Source organism: Pelophylax lessonae, assembly GCF_965119305.1.
Source record: "Pelophylax lessonae genome assembly, chromosome: 2".
NCBI classification, from domain to species: Eukaryota; Metazoa; Chordata; class Amphibia; order Anura; family Ranidae; genus Pelophylax; species Pelophylax lessonae.
Genome location: NC_138769.1, coordinates 545309054 through 545336748, shown reverse-complemented (window position 1 = coordinate 545336748; position 27695 = coordinate 545309054). Strand labels below are relative to the sequence as shown.

General features: G+C 45.8%; 1 protein-coding gene across 1 annotated transcript in view; it reads right to left on the bottom strand.

The window, feature by feature from the left end:
- Positions 1 to 9989: 9989 nt before the first annotated feature.
- Positions 9990 to 27695, bottom strand: part of GTF2F2 (general transcription factor IIF subunit 2) — a 501983-nt gene continuing 484277 nt past the window's right edge. The window contains exon 9 of the mRNA XM_082244661.1: positions 9990 to 10313. Within this exon, the coding sequence (XP_082100787.1) occupies positions 10194 to 10313 (120 nt within the window). The 3' untranslated portion in view covers positions 9990 to 10193. The remainder of the gene's footprint in view (positions 10314 to 27695) is intronic.

The following is a 27695-nucleotide window of genomic DNA, read 5'->3' as shown; positions in this document are numbered from 1 at the left end:
ACTGAATCGCACAAACCACATCCAATGTATGCAAAGCAAACTCCTTGGGATGAGCCGGCTTGGGACACATGGAAGGCAACACAAGGTACTCATTGAAATGGAAGTCAGAGACAACTTTGGGCAGGAATAATGGACAGGGACAAAGAACCACTTTATCCTTATGGACCACCAAATAGGGACTGCGACAGGATAATTCCGGGAATTCCGATACACTGCAGGCCAAGGGAATACCCACCATGTCACCTTATGAGATAAAGACAAGGGAATCTCCTGAATATTTTCAAATGGAGGTTTCTGGAGAACCGAAAGTACTAAATTTAAATCCCACGGTGGCAAGAGAGACCGTACAGGTGGAGCCACATGTCGAACCCCCCGAATGAAGGTACGAACTAAAGAGTGCGTGGCTAGGGGTCCCTGAAAGATTATTGCCAAGGCAGACACCTGGCGCTTGATGGTACTGAGGTTAAGATCCGAGCCACAGAAAAGGATTGAGGATGAGCGCCAATCGGCTCACACCAAGAAATGTACGCTATCCTCATACGATGGCATATCTTGCTGGAAGACGACTTCCTCGCCTTCACCATAAGTAGGGATCACTGATCCAGACAGACCTCTATCCCTCACTACCTGGCTTTCAATAGCTAAGCCATTAAAACCAGCGACTGTAAGGCAGGATGGTAGATCAGCCTTTGGGACAATTGGTCTTCTCTGAGAGGAAGCCCCCAAGGGATGTTTATGGCAACCAGACTGATAGGAAGATTCTTGCCCTTGATTCCTCGCAGGAATTGCAGAAGAAGCAAGAGCCGAGGATGATACTGGCCTTACCGTGGCCTTTGGACACCTGCGGCATCTGCCAGAGGAACCTGTGATCTCGCCACAAACCTTGGTATCCTCCTGTGGAGCTGAACCTGATAAAGAAGCCGCATGTAGGACTGTGCAAACAGAACTGTCTTGAAGGTGGATACCACCAGACTCAGAACTTGTATGCAAAATGGGGGAGAGAACTATCTGTGTAACAGCAGCTAGTGAATCATGGCCTGTGGTTCCTAAAGTTTGTCCAGAGAAAGGACCACCCTGGTCAGAATTAGAATCAGACCTAGGTAAATTAATTCCCTGGACAGGGATGGGGGGGGGGGGGGGCCTTAGGTAGTTCGGACATCACCTGAACCTTTGCAGGAATTAAATCAGCACAAGGAGACTCAAAAAGACAAGTTTTTTCCCCCTTTCTGGGTTCCCCCAAAAGAATTATTTTGTGGATCCCCTTGATGCCCATGAAGGAGGTCCACGAGGCCAGAAACCAGCGAAGATGTCCCCCCCCACCCCAATAATGGGTGAGGGCAGACCTTCAATGCAGAAGGGGTCTTGTCTGCGGGTCTGGAAGGCTAGCTCTAGGCTTACCACACCAAAGATGCTTGGAACCTCCCAGGGAAGATTTGAAAGATCTATTTCCCTTATTCTCCGTCCCAGAAGCATAAAATAATTTTCTATGTGCGTCTGCAAGGAGACTCCTTCCCTTTTCTAGACTATGGCACGAAGGTACTCTTTCCCCTCCCATGATACCCTTTATGAAGTCATCCAGGGTAGCCCCAGGTAGGCGATCGCCTTGAAAGGGCAGATCAATGAGAGCTTTCTTAAGAGGCTTGGTCTGCAGACCAATTCTTAAGCCACAGCACACGCTTAATCACCACTGCTGAAAAAAAGTTTGGACAACACAGGAGCTGTATCCAAAGCTGCATCACAAATAAACTGTAGCTCATGGACCAACTGGTCCGCAAAATCAACATGATCAGCAGGGACCTGCACACCCCCCAGGCTCTGGCGCAAAAGCTTGGCCCATTCAGTTAGGGTCTGAGACATGGCCGCCAACCGGAGACCAGCCAGACTAAGGGAAAATGGCAGCCATCAGCTACAGCATGCTGCCAGGATCTTCCCTGTGCCCTCTGCAATGCTGCATCCTCTGCAAGGGGACCCCCTCCAGAAAGTAGGACACACGTTAGGTGAGACTCCACTGTGCATTCTGCACCGGTATCTGCACTGGGACTCCCTGAATTATACCCACACTGCAAACAGTGGGGCATGCACCTAGGGGTCTCCTATACTGGGACCCCTCCAGACTACCAGGGCAGGACACACTATCCCAGGACCCTTACAGAGTATGGATAGCGGGGGAGACCCAAGGGGTCTCTGTTGCATCCTCTTCCCTGGGCCTCCACCAGACTTCAGGTTCAAACGGGGGGGGGGGGGGAGGAAGTGGGGGAAGCCTAGCTCATCGAGGGATTTTTAAGAATGTGAGGAGGGAACCTTAAGGCAGGTCGACTGTCCCTGGAGGTTACCTGCGTCCACCCTCAAAAAAAAAAACGCAAAAGGGAAGAGGGGGACTGTACTTACCCTTCCATGGTGCGCGTAACCCTCCAGGACAGAACCCTCGCCACCGAAGTAGGGGAGCTGTAGGCCAAGGGACCGCTGGGACTCAGACCCAAGTCCGGTCATATGGGACCCTGTGAGACGTTTAACTTGCGAGCCAGCCTCTGTCCTTGAGGCTATATCGTGCCCAACTTAGAGCGCAGCTGCGGTCTGCACACACTCGCTGGCTGGGCTGGTGGAACCACTGGATTTAGATTATCCAGCCCATCGCTCAGCCCAGCAGTTGATTGTAGATCTCCCGAGAGAAAAAACAAAAAAGATGTAAGGAAAGAGAAAAAAATTGCTAGGACCAGAGATCCCAGCAGGGAGCCTAGGTCCTTACTCCTCACTAGACAGAATAAAACTGATTACCTAGAGCAGAGAAGGGAGCTATATACCAAGCTAAAGATGGTCCATGGGCGTAGCCAGGTGTTTTTTGTCCTGCCTAGTCCTACTCTTGGAGGAGGCAATATAACCCAGTAATTATGATTTATGGAGTGCTGTGTCCGTCGATGAAAGAAAGAAAAATAAAGTTTTGGAATGGCCCAGCCAGAGCCCAGACCTGAATCAGATTCAAAATCTGTGGGGTGATCTGAAGAGGGCTGTGCACAGGAGATGCCCTCGCAATCTGACAGATTTGGAATGTTTTTGCAAAGAAGAGTGGGCAAATATTGTCAAGTCAAGATGTGCCATGCTGATAGACTCATGCCCAAAAAGACTGAGTGCTGTAATAAAACCAAAAGATGCTTCAAGAAAGTATTAGTTTAAGGGTTTGCACACTTATGCAACCATATTATTTTAGTTTTTTATTTTTACTTCCCTCCACCCAAAAGATTTCAGTTGTACAGTTTATAGGTCACAAAGGTGGAAAAAGTTCTGAAAATATTTATCTTTTTCAAATTTTTTTTACATCACAGAAACCTAACATTTTAACAGGGGTATGCAGATTTTTATATCCACTGTAAATGTTTATATAGATAGACTGCCTCTAGGTAAATCCTATAGTGGTACCCTTGAACTAGCAGGTTTTATTACCTGGGTAAATTTGAATTAGTATGTTGTGATATCTAGGCCACAACATATATTATTGGTTGTAAGGTATTATAGTATTTAAGCATAAGTGTTTATCAGTATCCTGGAACGAACATTTTTTTCTTAGACACACTTTGCCCCAAATGGTTTTAATGCTGATTTTAACATGAATTGATAAAAAAAACAGAATGCCTCCTGTTTTTTCATGCAGTGGTAACCTTGAATAGTTGTAAGCAGGGTTCTTTGTTACCAGTGTCTATTCCTCCTGTAATCGGCATTATAACCTGACAGTCTAAGAATTTGTGTATCCCTCAATTAAAAAGAAAAAAAAGCCATTTGCATTGATCATTCAGTGTAACTATAACAAAGTTACACTTCACAGATAATAGGCTTGTTGAAAGCTGCAACAAATCTGTATATTCAGATTTTCAGACACATGAGGCTCAATCCACAAAGCTTTAACACTAACCTAAAGGGGGCAATACACGGATCTAAATTTGGCCGGTTCAGCAGGGATTGACTGAGTTTCGATCCATGAATGGCCAGGCTGGCTGTCAGAAGTTGGTCTGACTTTTGTACAACCAACTTCTGTCCTGTTGTCTGTCCTGTTTTTCCCCGAACAATCATTGCCACCAGCTGTAACCAGCAACACTTACTGCTGTCAAAATACAATAGTACAGCAGGAGCAATTTCCCCATCTACCTTGAATGACTGGAGGGGGAATCAGAACATTTTTTTTGGTTGAACTAAAACAAAATAAATTATTAATGTATTGCCAGCTTAAAGTGATTGTAAACCTTAGACCAGGGTTCGACAATCCCCGGGCGCCAGGTCGCATTTTCGACTAGAATTCGCGACCTGGCGCCTGGGGTGCACTGCAGGAGATGTCCTGTTGCTTTTGCGCCCCCCCCCCCCCCGAGCGCTCGAACTACCGCATCATCCAAAAATTGAGGCCCCGGCCTTTGGGCCTTCTTCATAGAGATGCTGCCAATGGGGAACTGGCGGCCTCTTGTGGTGGCCGGGAGTATTTCAACAGTAACTAGCAATGCAAGGAATTTCTACTGTTTGTTTTCAATGCCCGCCCTCCTCCTTCCCAAGAGGTGGAGAGACGGAAGTTTTTGCAGTCTTTGGTCATCTGGCGCCCTTTTGTTAAAGGTAAGTGTGCAGGGAGTGTGGTTATTTGATTTTATTTTTTAAATCCCATTTTACACTGCTCTCTCATGGAAGTTCAAGGATAATGTGTTTTACATATTTATGCACTTCTGCAAAAGAGTGTTAGGGCTCTTTCACACGGGCATTCCGATCAGATCCGCCTGTCAGTTTTTTAGGCGGATCTGATCGGATGCCCCATTCAGCCCTATGGAGCAGCGGATGTCAGCGGTGACATGTCCGCTGACACCCGCATCCGATCCTGTCCTTGAAATCCGGACGGATGGAAACCTATTTTCCATCCGTCCTGGGGATCGGATCGGATGAGAGCGGACAGGCAGTCTGCTCTCATTCGATTCCCCATAGAGAGCAGCGGGGCTCTGACACCTCCCTCTCTGCACTTTGTGCGGAGACGGAGCGGCCATCTGCCGGCAGAGCACGGTCTGCAACGGAATGCGGACTGTGTGAAAGGGGCCTTACTTTAAAAATTGCATTTTGTAATCTCCTTGCAATGTGTTGATCTTTTGATTTGCATTAAAATCCCTTATTCACAATAAGAATCTTTTATGGAAAAAAATAAAATAAATTATTATTTTTCATCATCTCCCTGCCCTGCCATGCCACACAGCCGATGGCCCCTTTCACACTGGCTTTCTGATCAGGTCCGCCTGTCAGTTTTTCAGGCGGACCTGATCGGACCCTTCAGTCTCTATGGAGTGGCAAGCCGCCCGCCATCCGATCCTGTCCGCCAAAAACAGACGGATGGTGGTTCTATTTACCATCCGTCCAGTGAATCGGATTGGATGGCATTGGATGGAAACAGACGGTCCGTTTCCATCTGATTGCCTCATAGAGGAGAATGGGCTGCGTCTGCATAGCAGAGCGGACAGGACTTGTCATCCGCCTGCTCAGCGGGGATCAGCAGAGAGATCCCCACTGAGCATGCGGATTCTGCTTAGCGTAGGCGCCCGTGTGAAAGGGGCCTAAGGTGGCATATGTTACTCTTGATCACTGGATCTCCTATCGCCCCAACCTTGCTGCACTGTTTAAATTTAAGATCGGTTATTTTCGTCATTGAAAATAAAGCTTTGTTAAAAAAAAAAAAACTGGCTCCTAACTTTAGCTGGCTCCTAGATTCCAAACAAATTTGTCAAGCCCTGCCTTAGACATGAAATATGAACAAAGCATATACCTTTATAGTGTGTACTTGTCTCAATTAAAGTCACATTTGTCTGCTGCTTCGTTCCTCTATCAGCATGAATCACTTCTGATAAGTTTTCCTGACACCAAGAGAAAAATAGTGACAGGGGAGGGACCTCCAGCTGATTAACAGCCTCTGCTCTGCTCCTATTTGCTATGTGGAGGGGGATGTGTTCTTTCCCTCCAATCAGCTCTCAGAGCTCTCCTCACTGAGCTCTGCAGAGTATGATTTCAGCGCTCTGTCTTTTTTTTTTAAACTCTCAGACAAGCTTTAAAATTCAGAACTTTGAATGGCTGTAGAGAAGGACTTAAGATATACAGGTGCAACTTATGTAGGAGGATTTGTTTCTGTGTATCACCTCAGGCCAGTCACTTCACTGGTTATATGCAAGGGTTTTCCCCTGATGACGTCATATGTGACAAAACGCGTAGGGAGGAGCCACGCACATACGCATGCATGAATGGTGGCCATCTTACTTTCTGGAGGATAAGGAAGTTTTGGTGTTTTACATGCTCTTGACATTTCAACTTATGTGAGTGTTACTCTTAAATAAATTGGCTTTTTTATACAATATCATACTATGTGGATTACCTTTTCTGCATTCTTCTCAATATGGATTAATCCCTGCTGAGAAACCGGATCACTTAGGGCAGTGTTTATGGCATTCTCCTGCCTAGTTCTCTATGGTGGTACTACACCCAGAGACAGGGAAGGATATTCAACATTCTGGAGCATTGGCCTTGTTGTAAATGAAGTGCAAATTTACCACTCTTAGCTAGGGGGTCACACGATTTCTGGTAAGTGCAGCATAAAGTTTGGCTGGTGACACCTACTCTGTCTTGCGTTCTACTACTACGGCATGTGGGACTCCTCATCTTAACATATCTTGGAATATCCATAAAATCCTTTTGGGACTATATATATATATATATATATATATATATATATATATATATATATATATATATATGTTTCCTAAAATAACAATATATATATATATATATATATATATATATATATATATATATAAATATATTACGTTTATTGCATTTTTTAATATATTTTAGCGCTGCACTATTTGTATTTTAAATGTAAGGATTTTACTACCACTTTAAGACGTTTCTTTTTAGTCAAGTGACTTTAGTTTTCAAAATCCTTTGGACCCAACTGAAAAAAAAAATGGAATTTTTTTCAAAATAAGGATATTTATCATGGGGTGTCAGCTTTGTGAATTGAGCCTATGATGTGTTAAAGTGAACTTGTAATCTGTTTAGCCCTGCCTAAACAGACACCTCTTAAAGCATAGGCTTAAGCCTGGTACACACTACTAGGTTTATTTTGTTCAACTCAGCAGGGCTGAACGAAAAAGAAAAACCTGACAGCCCAGGAGGAGCAGCTGTACTAACAATCTGATATTAGTACAGCGAACTCCCCTGCTGTGCTAGTGTGTTCTGACAGGGGGATTGCCTCCCTGCCAGAACACTCCATTAAGCGCTCTCAGCCATTGGCTGAAAGTGCTGATCAGCAGACCTTTTCAGGTCATGCCCCTTTGGCTGGCTTCTGTGGGACCGGCTGCAGTACACATGGGCCGAATGTCGGCTGGTTTCTATTGAACCAGCCGATGCCGTCTGACATTCGGGCTGTGTGCACTAGGCTTTGACCTATTTACATGGGGGGGGGGGGGGGGGGGGATAATGGAGTGAAGCATTTTCATGGAAAATCTGCTTTAAACATTTGAAGCTCAAATTCACCCTAAACAAATATTGTCTAAAGACGAGATCAATGTGTAATCTCACTTGAATCTTTGTCACCTTTGTGTATTTTTTCCAGATCTGTGAAGTAATCCAGCATAAGACCGGTCCTGCTGAATAGCTATCCACTGCAGATATCTCTCCTTAAATAGGACGACTGGTTTTGTAAAATTCCTGCTGGATCCTTTCCACTTTATCTACAGGCTATGTACAGCACATTGATGAGGTCGCGGCTAACAAGGTGATATCTGGGTTTGCAAAGGCTATTGAAGCACAAAAAAGGAGAAATACAAAAAAGCATTTGCAACACTTTTCTGGCAGTATAGGCACATTAACCACTTGCCTACCGGGCACTTTCACCCCCTTCCTATCCAGGCCAATTTTCAGCTTTCAGCGCTCTCACGCTTTGAATGACAATTGCGCGGTCATGCTACACTATACCCATATGAAATTTTTATAATTTTTTTCACGTGAAATTTTTATAATTTTTTTCACACAAATAGAGCTTTCTTTTGGTGGTATTTAATCATCTCTGGGTTTTTTGTTTTACAAAAAAAAAAAAGAGAAAATTTTGAAAAAATAAAAGTTTTTCTTATTTTCTGCGAGTAAATTTTGAAAATAAATAAATGTTTCTCCTTCACTGATGTGCGCTGATGAGGCGGCACTGATGGGCACTGATGAGGTGGCACTTATGGGCACTGATGAGGTGGCACTTATGGGCACTGATGAGGTGGCACTAATGCCGCACAGATAGGTGGCACTGATAGGCGGCACTGATGAGCACAGATAGGCGGCACTGCTGAGCACTGAGAGGTGGCACTGCTGGGCACTGAGAGGCGGCACTGACAGGCCGCACTGCTGGACACTGATGGGTGGCACTGACGGACACTGACGGGTGGCACTGATGAGCAATGATGGGCAGCACCATCAGTGCCCACACAGTGCCCATAGTGCTGCTAATCAGTGCCTAGATGAGTGGGCACTGACTGGCAGCACTATGGGCACTGGTTGTGGGCACTGATGGCTGGCACTGTGGGCACTTGTGTTATTTTATTTACCTCTTTTGTAATCAGGGCACTGGTGATCAGTGCCCTGATTACATTTTTCTTTGTCCCCTTACCGGTGATCGGCTCTGCTCCTTCCTCACACGCAGTCTCTGTGTGAGGAAGTAGAGTTGGCGATGAGAGATGATCTCATATGTTTACATATGAGATCATCTCTCATTGCATGGTCCGATCACGTGGTAAATGGCCGCTGTGATTGGCCATTTACCACGATCTGTGATTGGCTGTGTCCAAGGGACACGGCCGACACAGATTTTCCCCGATGCGCGCTCGCGGGAAGCCTGTTTCTGGGAGGCTGTTTAAAGACGGCCTCCCGGAAATTCGAGTCCGCGCTGCAGCCATACTTCGGCTATAGCGCGGATCGGAAGCGGTTAAAATCTCCTATGTCTAATTTATAAAAGCTTTGCAACATTCTACTAACAATTTGAACTTGTGTAACAGATTCAGGTAGTTCCTATTTGCAACACATTCAAAAAGAATTACTGCAAGTTCATAGATAGAGACTGCAAGAAGTTAAGATCAACTCTTAAGTTGGTGTACAGAGACAAGCTACATGCCACTGTGTGGTAAGGAGCAGGGCTTGTTTTTGTGTGCCCACAAACCCCCCCCATCACTGGCTGTTAAGACACTGTCAACTGCACACTGTCAGCTGCATTGCTTCATTGGTCTCTATGGTGCGGGCCACCAGCATCCTGGCAACCAATCAAGTAGGTATGAACAATGACAGTGGGTGGAGCCTGATGGGATGCTGAAAGACTAATTCTCATGATGTCCCCCTCCCATCATGGTTGCAAGTGGTCAGTGAACTTTGTACTGCGGGACAAATGGTTATAACGGACAATACCGCCGCTGCACCTGTGCCTCCCAGACACGCTAAAATGCCAAGATTGCATGCACAAGAGCAAGATGCTTCATGTGCAAGGGGCCTTCATAAATTATTTAGATAAATTATTATAGATACATATTTGACCACTGTGTTGTGGCAGTGACATGTGAAGCTGATCTGATGGCCATACGATGGCAAAGACTTGAAATGAAAATAGGTTTAGCAAATGTTTGTGACTATAGGAATCAGGTCAGGCTGCCCCTTAAAGTCAATATCTAGTTTTCTAGAGGAATCAACTCTCCATTTCTTTTTACCTTTGCAATATGGGAGAATGAAAGGAATCTGATTGGCTTCTATGAAAAAAATGTAGCCAGTTCCCTTAGAACCATGGATAGAAGAGGCTTGCCTTACCCTAGAGAGAATCTTGCTGTCTGTTTTGTGGAGGGAGATGTGTTTTGCAGTGAAGTCCCCACTGGTAATCGGGTCACATGAACACAGCCCTTTTTAATCTAGCACTTCATGGGACTACAATGTTGCTAGGGAGAAGGAAAAACACACAACTCTTTCTAATGGATAAAACAACTTTTATTGCTGGGGAAAATGTCCTGCCCCAATATAAAAATATGTCCATTGCATTACTTTATAACAAACTGTGTGGAACTTTGTTTCCAAAAAACAAAAACATCAAACAGTCTTCCTTACATCTCCCTTTAGCTGTGCACTGTGGAAGATGCATATACAGGTTGTGACCTGTGTTCCTTTGTCCTCTAGTCATTCTTCTCCTCCCCTTGGTAATGCCTGTATTCGGGTTTCAGCTCCCATGTATTCTTATGAGTCCCTTTAACATTGTAAACACCGATGTCTCTCAATATTTCTTTCAGGTACAGCTGGAAGAGGGGTACAGACAAAAAACAGTATGTTTACATTTCTGCATTTGCAGTCAAAACATAAAAATCATATTTGATTGTGTTATCCAAATAATCTTTTACAGTGAGGGGGGAGGGGGAGGAGTATTTGATCCCCAGACTGCAAATCAATTTATAACTTTTTTTCAATGCGTTTTTCTGGATTTCTTATTTTTGTTGCTATTTTGTGTCTCACTGTTAAAATAAACCTACCATTAAAATATAGACTGGTCATTCCTTTGTCAGTGGGCAAACAAAATCAGCAGGGGATAAAATACTTTTTTCCCTCACTGTATATATATATATATATATATATACACACACACACAAACACACCTTGAAAAAGTGCCTTATTAATTTATTTCTGCAAAGTAAAATTCCAAATTTTTCCTAATAAAACTGAAATATCAATCTATGCATAGCTTAACCACTTCCCTCCCAGGCAGCTTTTTTAAAGGCACTTGGGTTTACAGATCTGGTTCTGGCCTAGGAGCCAATTTAATCAGCCCTCAGGCTTTCAAGCCAGGAACAAAGAAATACCCTCAAGTTTTCTATTTCCATTTATGATTTCCATTTATGTAATTGCATACGCAAACATTTTTTTTTTTTAATGTATAAAAGATTCTAATCTTTGCAGAGTAGTGTCAAGTTTGCAAAAGGTCTCTCAGCTGTTGCTAAACCCTTACAATCAGTCTAGGGTGGAGCCAGAGGTGAAGCTTGAGGGCCCTGATGCATACGTTGACTCCCCCCACCTGCTGCTTTCACTGTGTGCTTGCCCCCAACAGTCTGTGTAAATGAAACTGGAAACTTAGAGGGCTGGGCTCTCCGAATTTACTGAAATACGTATGTAGGGTGACGTGGTAAGAGCAGAAATTCACCAGTCCCTTTCTCTGTATTGAATGAAGAGTTTGCTATACTTCAGTTATGAATGTACAGAGTGACTTGATCGGTTCACTGTGTTTGTTCAGAAAAGTGGCCCGTTCAAATGTACTCCATCCTGAAGCAGCCAGCGGGAGAGAGGGAACCAGGGAAGCGCACAGGGTGGCCCAGGTAGCAAGAGGAACAGAGACTGGTGGTGGAATTTACTATACTCGATTAGCTGTATTCTCCTGAAGCAGCTGAATGCCGGGGGTGGGGGGGTTGGTGTGGTGGTGGGAGGAGGAGCGGGGTTTCAGCAGCCCCTGCAGAATACAGCCGACTGGCTCTAGTAAATTCTGCCCCTGCCGCCCCTCCTCTCCATGTGTGACAGGGGGCCTCCTGGAGAATGAGCAGGGTCGCCATTGCAACCCCAATTGCTACGCCCATGGGTGGAGCTTACACAGCATCCTCCTTCCACATCACATTACAGTGCTCAGACCTTTTATATAGGCCACTTTAGTACCCTGCTCTACATCAAGTGATGCATATATAGTGAAGACACCTTTACAGAATTCTCACTATAGAATACCAGCTTAATATATTGAATTATCATTGTAAATGCATAATGGCCTGTTAAGACATGCTTCTTAATATTAAAGCGAAGATCCACCCATTTTTTTCATGATCCTTGCAAGACAATGCCCATCATTTTTTCATGATCCTTGCAAGACAATGCCCATCATTTTTTCATGATCCTTGCAAGACAATGCCCATCCGCAGAACAGTATGTAAATGCAATCATTTCTTTATTTTTTTTATTTATTGCTAAATACCTTGTTTTAACCTGTACAGACTGCACTTTCTGTTCCGGCCGCCTAGGTGATTTAATCATTAGGCAATTCCCTAGGAAATCAACGTCATCTATCCCAAAAGTCCTAGGGACGGCTAAAAGTTAAATCTCGCGCTATTTTGAGACAGAAAGTTCTGTGTTGATTGACAGGTTGCCATAACAATGGGGTGAGGAATTCCGCCAATGTCACCATTGTTCAAGCAGCCTGTATCATTACTGCCCAGGTGCAAGCCAGCTGCTCAGAATCCTGGCAGAAAACAGGAACGGGCTTTAGATGCCCAGATCATTAATGGTCGCTGCCTGCCTTCTGGGATCCTGTGGATAATGACAAATAAGTAAGATGAAGGAATACACTTACAGCAGGTGCTTTTTAAAAAAATAATTGCCAAAGAGGCAGGAGCTCCGCTTTAAGATGTAGCAGTCAAGTCATTGAGCTCTGGCAGACAAATAGGGTATATTCTCCAACCTAAGAAGTAGCAGTCATGTTGCGAAGCTCTGGAGGACAAACAAGATATGCTCCCCAATCTAGGAGTAGGAGGAACATCATGGAGCTCTAATGGGCAAATTGTATGAAGCAGAGGAGGGCTAGAACCTCTGTCAGATTTTAATTATTGTCCGTGTCCCTATTGCAGATTCACCCTCATTTCCTGTCTGGGGAAATCTTTGTCACTGTGACAAAAGAGAAAATTTAAAAAATTACATATGGGTGCATGACTTTGCTGCTGACATTTTGTCAAAGTCAAAAGTGGAAGGATTACTAGATAAGAAGCTGCCTGCTTTGTCTGTTTGGAATCGCTTCCTCTGTAGCACCTATCTTGATTTTGCTCCTGTAACTATAGATAAGGATTCAGCAGTGTTCAGGTCAGCAACAGAGTGACATCGCAATGCACGTAGCTACAGAGGGAGCGACTCTATAGGGACACACAGGCAGCATTCCTGTCGCTTAAGGATTTGTCGCTAGAGGCAACGTCGCCCATGTAGCATAAGTCTTGGCTTTATTCACACTGGACACTTTTGTGGCTGCTCCTACGGGCATCAGATGTTTTTTTTCACGGCCTCTAAACTCCCCTGCATGTTAGCCTACGTGTCCATGGGGACATAGACTTTTTGCAGCATTTAGTGGCAGGGACTTTTAGACGCAGGAAACAAACCCACTGCCAGTGAGTCCAGAAGCATGGGCGTTTTGGCAGAAAAAACTTTTAAAGCGTGTTAACGCTTGGTGCGCTTATTGCTTGAGCGGTAATTCATTTCAATGGCCAAAATAAATTATTTTCTCTCTCGTTAATTGACGGACACAGCTCCTGATCTTTTTAACCATTGGGTAATACTGTCACCTACAGGAGTAGGACACTAGGCAGAAAAAAAGTCTGGCTATGCTATGGGCAGTCCCAGGGGACTCCCTCTTTTTCTGGCTTTTCAGGAGTAACTAGTTCCTTGCTGGGATCTCTGGTCCTGGAAAATATTTTCTTTTTAGAAACTTTTTCCCCTGTTTTTTTTCCTGTAAGATCTGCAATCAATTGCCAGACCGGGCGACAGGCTGGATAATCTAGATCCAGTGGTTACCCCAGTCTGGATAGCAAGCGCACGCAGACCTAAGCTCCACGCTAGATTGTCCGCAACATAGCCCCACCAGACAAGGGCTGGTTTGCGAGTTAAACTATTTGCGAAGTCGTATACCGGGTCTTGGCCTGAGTCGCAGCGTTCCTCCTGGCCAACACCCCCCTCCCCCATTTTGTTGGTGAGCGGTTCTGTTTAGAGCGGTGCCTGCCTGGTTCCTGGTACGGTGAGTGGCTGTCCCCCCACTCCCCCCTGGAAGGTTTTGGGGTAGACATGGGCCCCTCCATGGGACAGTCAGACCCTTGGATTCCCCTCCTTCCCGTCAGGCACCCCCCCTCATCTATCCTCCACCTAACCCCCCCCTCCACTTCTGCTGGGGCTGTGTGGGTGGTCTGGCCATAGAGGCAGGGGTCCCCCGCCGGCGACCAGATGATTGGCTGTGCTGTGCCCTCGTGGGGGCTCCTGCCAGGGCCTCTTGTCTCGCTTGTGCCTGTCCTTGAGGACTAGGGATCCCCTCTGGGTCCCTGAGAGCCTTGTGGTGCAGCGTGGAGCCGCCATTTTGTTATAGTCTTGTGCTGCATTGCATGACGGCCATGTTTGTGTAGTCCTGGGGCCGTGCCGGTCATATGTGTGGAGCCTTCCGAGCGGCGTTTTTGGCGGTGGGAGCCCCTTCTCACCCCCTAGTGCTGACTCCTGGATCCTTTCATTTCCTGATCGCCGCACGTGCAGTGCATATTCTCCTGGTGGCTGTGGTGCCTGGTTTCTGCAGGGTGGTGAATCTGGTGGGGTCCTCTCCCTCTCTGGTGAGGATCGATTGGTGCTCTGTGACTGGCAACCAGGTGGTGCTGCCAGAGCGGTGGGTGTTGTCTGGTGACTCATGGAGTCTTTGGACCACATCTCCCAACCTGATCCCCTCTCTGAGGCTGTGGGGCGGGCCCTCTGGGTCCCAACCATCCATCAATGTACTGACGGCTGTCCTAGAGTCCTTTATGTCTCGGGTGGAGGTGGCTTTTAGGCGACGGGCTAACAAAAATTGCCCCCTGCCTTATCAGATCTTGACTCTGATTCAGCATCACCGCTTACATGGGTCACCCTGCTGGATCTGCGACCACGCGCCCTGTATCCTCAGATAGTGAGGATGATTCCTCCACTTCTGCAACCGTGCACAAAAAGATGCTGATGGGCGCACTGATTGCATTTGTGTGTGAGACCTTAAAAAAGTAGGACGCAGGTTCCTCTTGGCACTCACAAGCCATCCAGAGTGGCAAAAGTGTTCCCTTTCCCCTCCTATTTTGACAAAATTGTCACTAAAGAGTAGGGATGACCAAAGTGGTCCCTTGGGATCCGATTTGCTGGGCGATACCCCTATGAGGAGTCCCTTCTTAAGCGGACTGTTCCACCCGTGGTGGACCCTCTGGGTTCCAGACTAAACAAGGCAACCATGATTCTAGTTGAAGAGTCCCCAGCCTTTAAGGACCCAGCTGACAGGAAGGTGGAGGCTGTGGCATGCAATATGTACACCCTGGCTGGTTCGGCACTGAGACCGGTAATCACCATTGCCCTGGTGTCGCAGACTCTGACCAAATAGGCTAAGCTTTGCGCCCTGACCTGGAGGGGGAGCAGCTCTCCCCTGCCTTTGCTGAGCTGGCAAACCAGCTGGTCCAGGGGCTGTAGTTTATCTGTGATGCCTCTTTGGATGCGGCTCCCTAGTGGCTCGACTCTCTGTTTCGGCAGTAGTCCTTCGGCGCGTCTTTTGGCTCAAATGCTGGTCTGTGGACCAGACTTCTAAAAAGGCCTTGACTGAGCCTCCTTTTTAAGGAGATCACCTGATTGGTGCTACCCTGGATGACATTATTAAAGGTCTCACAGGGGGGGAAAGAGTACCTTTCATCCACAGGCTACTAAGGGGAGGACCCTCCTCGTAGACGTGGGCCCTCATTTTCGGCTCATAAGAAGTTTTTTCGGCCCTCAGGGTCAACTGACAAGGGATCGAAGCCTTTCAGGGCCTCCTCTGGAGGATCCACGCGAACTTGGTCTGGCAAGTCAAGAGCAGGCTTCTCCAGACCAGCAGGCAGTGGAGTCCATTCGCACGGTGGTGGCTTCCCTGCATCAGTGGGATTTTCTGCCTCCATCGACATCAAGGATGCTTACCTCAACATTCCAATATGTGTCGGTCACCAGTGCTTCCTCCGCTTTGCCGTGGGAGAGGAGCATTATCAGTTTGTGGCATTACCCTTTGTTCTCACCTCTACTCCTCGGGTCTTCATGAAAGTGTTGGCCCCGGTGCTAGCATTATGTCAGTGGGGATTGCGGTCCTGGGCTACTTGGATGACCTTCTTCTGCGCTGGTGGAAAACAAGGAGATCACCATATGGACCCTAAAGGAGTTCGGCTGGATTCAGAATTTTCAGAATTCTGCCTTGGTTCCTTCCACAAAGCTAACTATCTGGGTCGGACTCTGGACTCGGCCTTAGCTAGAGTACTCCTTCTGCTGGACAAACTCCAGAATCTGCAGGCTGCAATTCACCTCCTGCTGTTCAGCAGATGGTCATCCCTCCGGACTTGCATGTGGGTGCTGGGCCTGACGGTGTCGACCTTCTAGGTGGTCCCGTTTGCACAGTTCTATACGAGATCCCTGCAAAGAGGGATTCTGATCAATTGGGACAAGAATCCGCAGTCTCTGGACAACCAAATCCAGCTGAGCCAGGGTACAAAAGGGTCCCTGATCTGGTGGCTTTGTTCTCTGGCGCTCCAGCAGGCAATTCCTTCCTCCCCTTGTATTGGACGGTGGTCACCACGGATGCCAGCCTGTCTGGGTGGGGAGGCATTCTTGACAGAAATTCTGTTGAGGGGGTCTGGACCCTGGAAGAGTCTAGACTACCGATCAATGTCCTGGAGCTCCGGGCTGTGATCAGACTGTGCCTGGAACTTTGGACGGATCGTCTCCAAGGATGTCCACTGTGCATTTAATCAGACAGACAATGCCACAGCCGTGGCTTATGTCAATCACCAAGGGGCACAAGAAGTGTCTGGAGGTAGCCGGCATTTTCAGGTGGGCAGAAGGTTTTGTTCCAGCCTTCTCCGCCGTACACATTTCCAGAGTGGAAAACTGGCAGGTGGATTACCTAAGTCGGCAGGCGTTGGACCAGAGGGAATGGTCTCTTTATCCGGAGGTGTTTCATCAGTTGTGACTCCGGTCGGGCACCCTCGAGGTGGATCTGTTGGCATCTCGGCGCAACAGCATGGTGCAGAGGTTCGTGGCACGGTCACAGGATCCTCTGGCGGACACCACAGAGGTGCTGGTGGCTTGGTGGGGTCAGTATCGTCTGATTTACGCCTTCCCTCCTCTCAAGCTTCTGCCAAGACTTCTACACAGGATCGAGGCAGAAGGGATCCCAGTCATCTTAGTGGCCCTGGACTGGGTTTGGTGGGCCTGGTACGCTGATTTGGTGCAGCTGGTCGCCGACGTTCCTTAGAAGTTTCCTCTAAGGGAGGATCTGCTGTCCCAAGGGCCAATCTTCCATCCTGCTTTAGGGTCGCTGGCTTTGACAGCTTGGCTGTTGAAAGCCAGGTGCTGAAGGATAGGGGTTTGTCTGAATCAGTGATTCCTACATTGTTAAAAGCTAGGAAATCTACTTCTGGGAAGATCTACCATTGTATGTGGAAGACGTACATCGTGTGGTGTGAGTGTCTTGGAGTTAATCTTTGCTCCTTCTCAGTGGCTCGGATCTTGACCTTCCTTCAACAGGGGGTTGAACAGAAATTGGCCTTGAGTACCATCAAGGGCCAGGTGGCGGCTTTGGCGGTCTTCTTCCAATGATTCTTGGCCACGCTCCTTGGTGTGTACCTTTCTTCAGGGTGTTCGACATTAGGTTCCTCCAGTGCGATCTTTGTTGATGCCTCGGGATCTCAATTTGGTGTTTTGGGTCCTCCGGAAGCCTCCCTTTGATAAACTTTGGGAGATTCCCTTGCTTACGCTGTCTCACAAGGTGGCTTTTTTAGTGGCTACCATCTCTGTGTCCATCCAGTTCAACCTGTGTAGGCGCGCGTGGCCATAATCATCTCTCATACCCCTTAATGTTCTGATCCTTGAGATATACGTCCCAGAGTCTTTTGAAAGTAGCTATACTTCCCGCAGAAACTACCTCTTGGGGTAGAGAATTCCACAATCTTGTAGCCCTAAAAACCCACTGCGTTGCCTGAGGTCAAAACGCTTCTCCTCAAGTCCTCATGCAATCCTTGCGACTGAATAGCTTTTTTTCTATGCTGAGATCACCATTGAGGTATTTATAAATCGCTATCATGTCCCCTCTCAGGCATCTCTTCTCCAGGGAGAATAAATTGAGCGATTGTAGACGCTCTTCATAATTAAGGTCCCCCAATCCCCTAATTAGTTTAGTTGCCCTTCTTTGGATTCTCTCCAGCTCCAACACATCCCTCCTGAGGACTGGCGACCAGAACTGGACAGAATACTCCAGATGTGGCCGGACCAGAGTTTTATAAAGTGGTAGGATTATGGTTTTATATGTGGAATACATCCCTTTCTTTATGCATGCTAATATTCTGCCGGCTTTGGCAGCTGCCGCTTGACATTGCATGCTATTGCTTAGTTTATCCTCTACCAAGACTCCCAGATCTTTCTCCATTCTTGACTCCCCCTAAGGTCCCCCCCCCCTAAAGTGTATTGTGCTTTTATGTTTTTAGTCCCCAAGTGCAAAACCTTACACTTCTCCACATTAAACCTCATTTGCCATGTCGTTGCCCTCTCTGTTATTTTGTTCAGGTCATTCTGTAGGATATCTGCCTCATGCTGTGCAGTTATTGCCCTGCCCAATTTTGTGTCATCTGCAAAAACTGATATAGAACTACTGATCCCGTCCTCAATGCTGTTTATGAATAAATTGAACAGGGTTGGTCCCAGGACTGAGCCTTGGAGGACCCCACTTACCACCCCAGACCAGTCTGAGTATGCGCTATTTATTACCACCCTTTGGACACGCCCATTTAGCCAGTTCCATATCCAAGCGCAAACCTTGTGGTCGATGCCTGCAGACCTTATTTTATAAATTAAGCGCTTGTAGGGAACTGTATCAAATGCCTTAGCGAAATCCAGGTACACCACATCCACTGGTCTCCCCCTATCTAGCTCACAGCTCACCTCCTCATAGAATGTTAAGAGATTGGTTTGACAAGAACGCCCTTTAGTAAACCCGTGCTGATTACTGCTGATGATGTTGTCTTTAGCAAATTCTACGATATAGTCCCTTATCATCCCCTCCAGAAGTTTACATACCATCGATGTCAGACGGACCGGCCTATAATTTCCCGGGACATGCATCTGCCCTTTTTTGAATATCGGTATCACGTTAGCTTTCCTCCAATCCTCCCGGTACATTTCCTGTCATAATACTGTCAGCAAAGATCAGGAACAGTGGTCTAGATATAGTTTTACTAAGTTCTTTGAGTATGTATGCCATCCGGGCCTGGTGATTTGTGTTCATTTTATCCAGCCTTTCCCTGATTTCACCCTCTGTTAGCCATAATGGCAAGTCCTGTGAATTACTGCTAACCATACAGTCATGGTCAGTGTACCCCTCCTTTTCCTGTGTAAAGACTAAGGAGAAAAAAGCATTAAAGTGTAGTTCCACCCTAAAATGTAACTTTCGTCCATCTTCTTGCTCCGGGTCACCTGAAAAACAAATGAATAATCGCAATTTTTTTTTTTACTTACCTTGTTTTAGAAGATAGTATACATACCTTACTTCCTCTTCCTCGGCGGCCACAGCAAGTCGTCACTTCCTGGCTTGCAATGATTCCTGGGAGCTGAACGTCATCGATCCCAGGAATCAATGCGCCTGCACCGGCCCCGACGTCAGTTCCGATGCAGGCGCCGTCATACCTTGCTAAACAGCTTCTGGGCATGCCCAGAAGCTGTGCAGGGATGACGCTGCAGCCCCGGGAAGTGACGGCGGGGCCAGGTGTAACGCTCCTGCGTTTTACGTATGATGTGGATTTTCAGCTGCAGAAATATTCCACTTCAGTAGTCATGTAGAGAAACGCCGAGACACCATTCCCAACTCTCAATGACTCATCATGTGTGGATGATCTCAATTCAGCAAGTAAATACACACACTCAATAAGATGTTTCCTAGAGTGACTTATGTATATAGTAACACAGTGATGATAGGCTGAAGAGACAGGTTTGGTAGAGATGGTAGATGACAGACACTTGAAAGGAAATGTTCTTGAAAGTAAGATAGTAGCAGATGGGATGCAGATAGGTTTAGCAATCATGTATGGTAGTAGATGACAGAGTAGCAGGTGGACATACAAGAGAGATCAACCCAGTGCAAGAACAGGTGGTAGTAGGCTCAAGAGCTAGCAATCTTAGATAATGCAGATGTAGTAATAGTCCTTAGTATGCAGAGCTAGATAGTGTAAGCTTTAGTATAAAGGTTATAGAGGTTTCCCCTGTGGGGTACTTATCACTAATAGCAATGTAGCAGAGGAGAGGTTCGGCAAGAGCGGATGATCCGGTAGCAGGATACAGGGATCAGCGCAGCGTGGTTCCGACAGCCAGGTATGCTTGCAAGCATGAGAGCTTCAAGACAGGTTAGCATCAAGGCACAAAGCAGTTTGAACGAACACATGTGAGTGAGAGCCGGCGATCTAAATAGCCATCCAGTCCGGCGCTCAGTGATGACAGCATCAGTCTTAAAGGTGTCTCGCACCTTACCAAAAGAGAATGGTGGGGCGCATACACTTATGAAAGAGTAATTAGGGTACCCAAAGGTACCAGAACATTACACCAGGGCAGTGCATTGTGGGACGGAAGAGGACGCAGAAGAGGATCGCGCTGGCTTCAAGCTGCCCACACCCGAGATGGCAGCGCTGGACAATACATTTTCAAGGTAAGTATTTCTTCTTGCAGGTAAGTGCAACCCGGGACAGTTCAGAGGCTATCCATTGTGGAATGCACTAGCCCTGACAGTCCCGGGGGTATTATGTATTTTTTTGGGTTTTAGGTGGAACTTTCGCTTTAAGCACGGTTGCCTTTTCAGTGTCCTCTGTAACCATCCTCCCCTCATTGTTAATTATGTTAGCAACATGCTCTGCCCTTTTTTTTTGCTGTTGATATATTTAAAGAATTTCTTAGGGTTCTTTTTACTATCCTCCGCTATTTGTCTCTCAAAGTTGATTTTAGCCATTTTGATTTCGTATTTACTTTTCTTATTTGCCTCCTTGTATTTGCTGGAAAGCCGCTAATGTGCCCTCTGATTTATATTTCTTGAAGACCATTTTTTCCCCCTAATAAGTTTTTTAACATAACGGTTTAGCCAGCCAGGTTTGGCTTTGTCTCTTCTAAATGTATTTCCCATAGGAATGCACTGTGAGATGCATTTGTTTAATATGTTCCTAAAGCATTCCCATTTTTCCTCCGTGGTCAGTTTTCCTAGGGTTTGGTCCCAGTTTACCCTTTCCATCATTGAGCACAATTTGGGAAAGTTTTCCCTTCTGAAGTTTAGGGTTCTTAGGTTCCCCTCTTGCCTGGTTATATTGTTATTTACGTTAAATGTGATCTTCCTGTGATCGCTAGAGCCCAGGTTGTCCTGGACTCCTACCTCCGAGATTAGGTCTGGGTCATTAGTGATCAATAGATCCAGCACTGCATTATCTCTAGTAGGAGAATCCACCAACTGAGACATGTAGTTGTCCTGTAAGGTTTCCATGAAGAGACAGGCCTTCTGTGAGTGTGTAGTCTCCTCTTCCCAGTCAATGTCGGGATAATTGAAGTCCCCTAATATGATAACTGATCTCAGCATTGCCGCTTTACCCCCCACAATTACTTTTCCCTTTACTTCTTCCCTATGGAGTTCTACCCACACGGATTCTAATTCCGTAATCATCCCTTCCATAATATCATTCCTCTCGTTCACCCTTACAATATTCTTGACATAGAGACATACCCCTCCCCCTCTTTTTCCTACCCTGTCCTTCTGGTACACAGAATGCCCTTGGATATTGGCCAGCCAGTCATGTAAGGGGTCGAACCAAGTTTCTGTTATTCCCACAAGGTCAATGTCCTCCTCATGTACTAACATTTCCAACTCATCCATTTTATTGGCTAGGCTCCTGGCATTTGCATATACCCCTCTTAGATTTGTGGAAGTTGGTAGTGAATGGTGCTTATTTTTATTCCTGTTTGGTCTGAGGTTTGCCTGCACAGACCCCCCAATTGAAGTTTCTGATCTACTGTCGCTGCTGACCCTAATAATACTTCCGTCTTTTGCTCCCTCTTGACTGACTACTTCAGAGCCCTCCCCCCGTCTCCTAGTTTAAAAGCCCCTCCAACCTGGTGGCCATCTTTCTCCCCAAAAGAGCTGTACCATCCCCATTAAGGTGCAGCCCGTCCTTACTAAAGAGCCGGTAGCCGACTGAGAAGTCAGCCCAGTTCTTCAGGAACCAGAACAACTCCTTCCTACACCAGTTACTCAGCCACTGGTTAAGTTCCCTAATCTCCTTCTGCCTCTCCTGTGTGGCTCGAGGTACCAACAGTATTTCAGAGAAAACCACCTTGGAGGTCCTATTCCTCAATCTATTTCCTAAGTCCCTGAAATCGTTCATTAGGATCCTCCACCTTCCTCTTACTTGGTCATTGGTGCCCAAATGTACCATGACTGCTGGGTCGTCCCCAGCCCCGCCCAATAATCTGTCTACCCGATCCGCCGAACTCGAGCGCCCGGTAAACAATATAATGTTCGGCTACCACGGTCGTTTTGACAGATTGCCCTCTCTGTCCTCTTGATAATTGAGTCCCCCACTACCACAACCTGTCTAACCTTTCCTGAGTCTCGGCCCCCTTCTGACACTGCCTGTAACAAAACTCTAGTACCTATAGCAGAGAAAGGGAGTATACCCCCTGGAACTGCCCATAGACGTAGCCAAACTTGTTTTTCTGCCTAGTGTCTTACTCCTGTAGGGGGTAGTATAACCCAAAGGTTAAGATGATCAGGAGCGTCCGAAAATGATCAGAGAAATGGATTTCACAGTAAGTCAAAAATCCCATTATTCTGGCCAATTAAATGAATTTACACCCAAGCACTTGACACCTGTAAACGAGCTTTAACAGGTTACACACTTTTACAAGTATCAGGCGTTTTTTCTGTCAAAATGCTGCTGCCAGGAGTAAAAGCTTTTAGGAAAGTTTTCAAAATATCCTGTGTGCACGAGGCCTTAGAGTTTTTGCTCACTCCAGTGTCAGTTATGAAAAGAGCGCAGTCACAGGAACATGTAGAATAAACTAGCAGATGTTTTCTTCTTTGGGCTCCAGGGTCACTTTGAAGAAGACATCATCTTTGGTGGATATAAGCTTTTCCAAAGGGCACTGAACACTAGAGCACCCATGTACCGTGTACTACACATTACATCTGTTTGATAACAGGATCTTATTTACTGCAACCTGCTATTTAATAAACTCTAATTGACCAAACATCAAGTTTCCTTGAAAATGTAAAAAAACAAAAGTCCAGTGACAGCATTTTCTTTGCATCTGGAATTTTTTTCATATTTGATATAAACATTTCCACAAGAATGAAAGAAGCTAAGTTTGCCCTATAACCACTGCACCCAGCAGATGGCAGCAAATAACCAGAGATCAGAAAAATCACACTGATGTTGGTATGTCTACATCGGTGAAGCAATGAAATAATTTGGGAAGGTTTTAAACTTATTCTGTGTGTTGGAGATATTCATAAATGCCTAATCCCCTCCACATAATCCCCACCTCTAATTTCTTCTCTTTAAAGAAAATATGGGTTCTTCAGCAGTATTCTCAATCAATAGGCAGCGTTCATTTAAGATAACATAGATTTGCGTTATAGAATCATCTTTTCCTTCATGTTTTTATATTAAAGTGGCAGGTCTGTTACACATTTTCCTCTAAATATGGCAATAGGAGTAGAAAAATACTAAACTTCTGCTTTAAAGTCATCTGTAAATAAGTGAATTCCACATGACTTTGCAACAGAGATAATATTCAAATATTCAGTTTATTCAAGTCGAAGATTCGGTGGGATGCAGGCCACTTTTCTCAAACTTACGCTTTAAAATGTGGAACAAGAAGCAATTTGTTAAATGTGATAGCCACTGCCATAAAGGTACTGAACAGGCAGCTGCAGTTTTGCAGACACTGTGCCTGGAATTCATAAAAAGTCCATGTGACCCCAGGGCCATTCGTGACAGCTTTCTATCACAAACATGCCCCAAACCTGAGCACTGGCATGTCTCCGTACACAAACTTCGAGTTAGTCTTAAATTACCACCAGTTTATGTGTAAATTACCAGTTACTCCTAGGGTAGATTTAGAAATGCGTCTAAATCTTCCTTACCTCTGAAGTCCAATCCGCAAGTCCACTGACAGGCGGAGAAGAAGCAATGCTATGCCCGGTTGTGGGGCATTTGCAGAACTTCCCTGTTGCTGCCCGCTGATTGCTATCTGTTGGGTCAACTTTGTCGTAGATGTTAAGCAATGCGTCACGCTCACAGCATGCTGTCTATTGCAACTTTGGGGGGGGGGGGTTGTTGGGGGTGATTGTCCGGTGATAAAAATGCAGCTCAACTGCACATTTTTGCCACTAACCAACCACAAGTTTAAATAAGGGCTTACTGAATTGGCTGCATATATTGGAACTGCTCCAAAGCTTTCATGACATAGGCACAGGATATTTTAAAGGGACCATAATGCCAGAAATGTGTCACAAACACTTTATTAGGTATTCTCTCAGAGGTTTATACCTAGTATCTATAGTATGAGTGCTATGAATGGAGCACGGAATGAGCAAAGTGAAGACATTATCAGCACTATGTTCTTGCACAGGGCAGCCATCGGAAAAGACCTGACCATCAACATTCCCCAGGGCCCCCCACTGGCTGCCCCACCAAGTCCCATCCTCCTCCATCCCATGTCCTCTTCCATCCAATGCCCTCCTCCATCTGCATCCCAACTCCCCAATCCCATGTCCTCTTCCTGCAGTCTCATCTCCTCCATCCCATGTCCTCCTCCTCCAATCCCATGTCCTCTTCCTGCAGTCTCATCTCCTCCATCCCATGTCCTCCTCCTCCAATCCTATCTCCTCCATCCCAGCTCCTCTCACTTGCACTGTACACACTTCCTGGTTGCCAGGGCCGGGCCCCTTCTGACGCTCAGGCCCCGTACAAGTGTATCACCTGTACCCCCCTGATGGCGGCCCTGTTCTTGCACTGTACTGCAACAAACCGTTTAGTGCCTTCATGGTTGATTCTCTCACGAGGAATGTGCAGACTGCTCCAGTTATAAAGTGTAGAAATCTAGATATGCACAAACTTTCAGCACCCTCTAAACCCTTTCAGTCATAGCCAAATGGCAGGAAGTTCTGATAGGTAAAACACAGACACTGAAGTGTTAAAAAAAATACATGGCTCTCTATGAATAGCCAAGAGAAGGAGGGGAGGGTGGTGAAGAAATGACAGTAGGACTTCCATGTATAAGACCTGCAGCTCTCATAGCCACTGCAGATCAGAAGTACAGTGCTAGCTGTAGTACCTAGTGTAAAGAAAATTATGAAATGTATAGTACAGTGCAGCAATATTCTCATTTAGTACACCTGACTAGGAGTTTTGTTTTCTACTTAATACATTATAAAAATGTATGTGCCTGGAGTAATACTTTAAAGGCAACTACCTAAATTTTACTTGAATTCACAAAGAACTACAAAATAATAACTTCAAAATCAACTTATTTATTTCAGCACCTCCATCTAAAAGCAATGTGACACCAAGAACATTTTATGTATTCAATCTCTGTTTTTCGAATCACAAAGAAATCTCTTTAAAGCATAAAGCTTTAAAGCATTTAACGATATTGTTTGACAAAGGGTTTTTTGTGACCTGGAAAGTAGTATGATTATATGGAGCATTCCTGGTGTCACATTGCTCTAAAACAGTGGTCTCCAAACTGCAGCCCTTTGCTTGTCTTTATCCAGCCCTTGGGACACTTTCCTTCCACTGATGCAAGACAATATTCCTTACACTGACACCAACAATGGGGCATAATTCCTGTTACTGACAACAATGGGTCATTCTCCCATTGACACCAATGATGGGGGCAGTATTCCTCCAGCTGACACCAACAATTGGCCACTATTCATCCCACTGACACCAATGGGCCATTAATCATCCCACTGACACCAATGATGGCACACTATTCCTCCCTCTAATGCCAAAGATGGGTTGTTTACTCCCACTGACGCCAGGACAATTTCTACTCCCAATGACCACAGTCTGGCCCCCTAACGTCTAAAGGATTGTAAACTAGCCCTTTGTTTATAAAGTTTGGAGACCCCTGCTCTATAATATAAATGATGGAAGTACTGTAATAAGGAAGATTTGAAGTTATTTTAAAGTGCCCTATGCTGTTTCCTGATTTACATTTATTCTTGCTTAGAAAAATCGCCACTCAACCCTATCCAGTCCATCTACAAGCCACGTCCATTTTTTCTTCTATTTCAGATGTGCCTATTGGGGTGGATCATTGCTAAGGGCATTCATTGATGAAGGAGTGCAGACTTGATACAACAAGGAACATGCTGACAGGATGAGAAGACATCATCAGTCTGCTACTTCACTTTCCATTCACAGCCTGGGGCAGTGCGTCTAAGGATGGGCTTTAACTTTAGCGCTGTCGAGTTGCTTGCTTTTCAGAATGCAAATTTGTGACTTTTCAAATTTTAAAAAAAAATATATGATTTTATTGGGAAAAATGCAGCAGAGAACCATATTCCACAAGGATGAAACAAACCATAACATATGTAAATATAGCATAAAATATGACAGCACAGAGATGTTGTTTTATAGTAAAGTCTTCATAGTTACATAGTTAGTGAGGTTGAAAAAAGACATCAGTCCATCCAGTTCAACCTATGATGTGTGTGTGTTTGCTTTTAACCGTACATTGTGTACCCCTGTATGTTGTGGTCTCCAAGGTGCCCATCTAATAGTTTTTTGAAACTATCAATGCTCCCAGCTGATACGACTGCTTGTGGAAGAGAATTCCACATCCTTACCGCTCTTACAGTGAATAACCCCTTACGCATTTTAAGGTTAAACCGCCTTTCCTCTAGTTTTAGTGAGTGGCCACGTGTCTTATTGTATCTCCTCTCTCTGAATAGTTTGTTCCTTATGCTAGGGTCGCCAGTACAGTATTTGTACATTGATATCATATCCCCCCTCAATCGTCTCTTCTCCAGAGAGAATAAGTTCAGTGCTTGTAGTCTTTCCTCATAGCTGATGTCCTCCATTCCCCTAATTATTTTTGTTGCCCTTCTCTGGACTCTTTCCAATTCCAGCACATCCTTCCTGAGGACCGGTGCCCAGAACTGGACAGCAAACTCCAAATGTGGCCGGACCAGAGTCTTGTAGAGCGGGAGAATAATCTCTTTATTTCTGGAGTGAATCCCCTTTTTTATACATCCCAGTATTCTGTTGGCTTTGCTTGCAGCGGCTTGACATTGCATGCCACTGCCAAGCCTGTTGTCTACCAGTACCCCCAGGGCCCTTTCCATCCTAGACTCACCCAGAGGTTCCCCCCCTAGTGAGTAGCTTGCTTTCTGGTTTCTGGCCCCCAAGTGCATTACTTTACATTTTTCAACATTAAACCTCATCTGCCATGTAGTTGCCCACCCCGTTATTTTGTTCAGGTCCGCTTGTAAGGTTTCCACATCCTGCATAGAAGATATTGGCATGCTTAATTTAGTATCATCCGCAAATACTGAGATTGTACTAGATATCCCCTCCTCTAGATCATTTATGAATAAATTAAACAGGATTGGTCCCAGGACAGAACCCTGGGGGACCCCACTTTCCACACCCGCCCAATCCGAGTACTCCCCATTAATCACCACCCTCTGGACTCTCCCCTGGAGCCAGTTCTCTATCCAGGTACTCACCCTATGGTCCATACCTACCTTCCTTAGTTTGTACAGTCAGCGTTTGTGGGGAACGGTGTCAAAGGCCTTTGCAAAGTCCAGATACACCACATCCACCGGCTTACCTTTATCTAGGTGG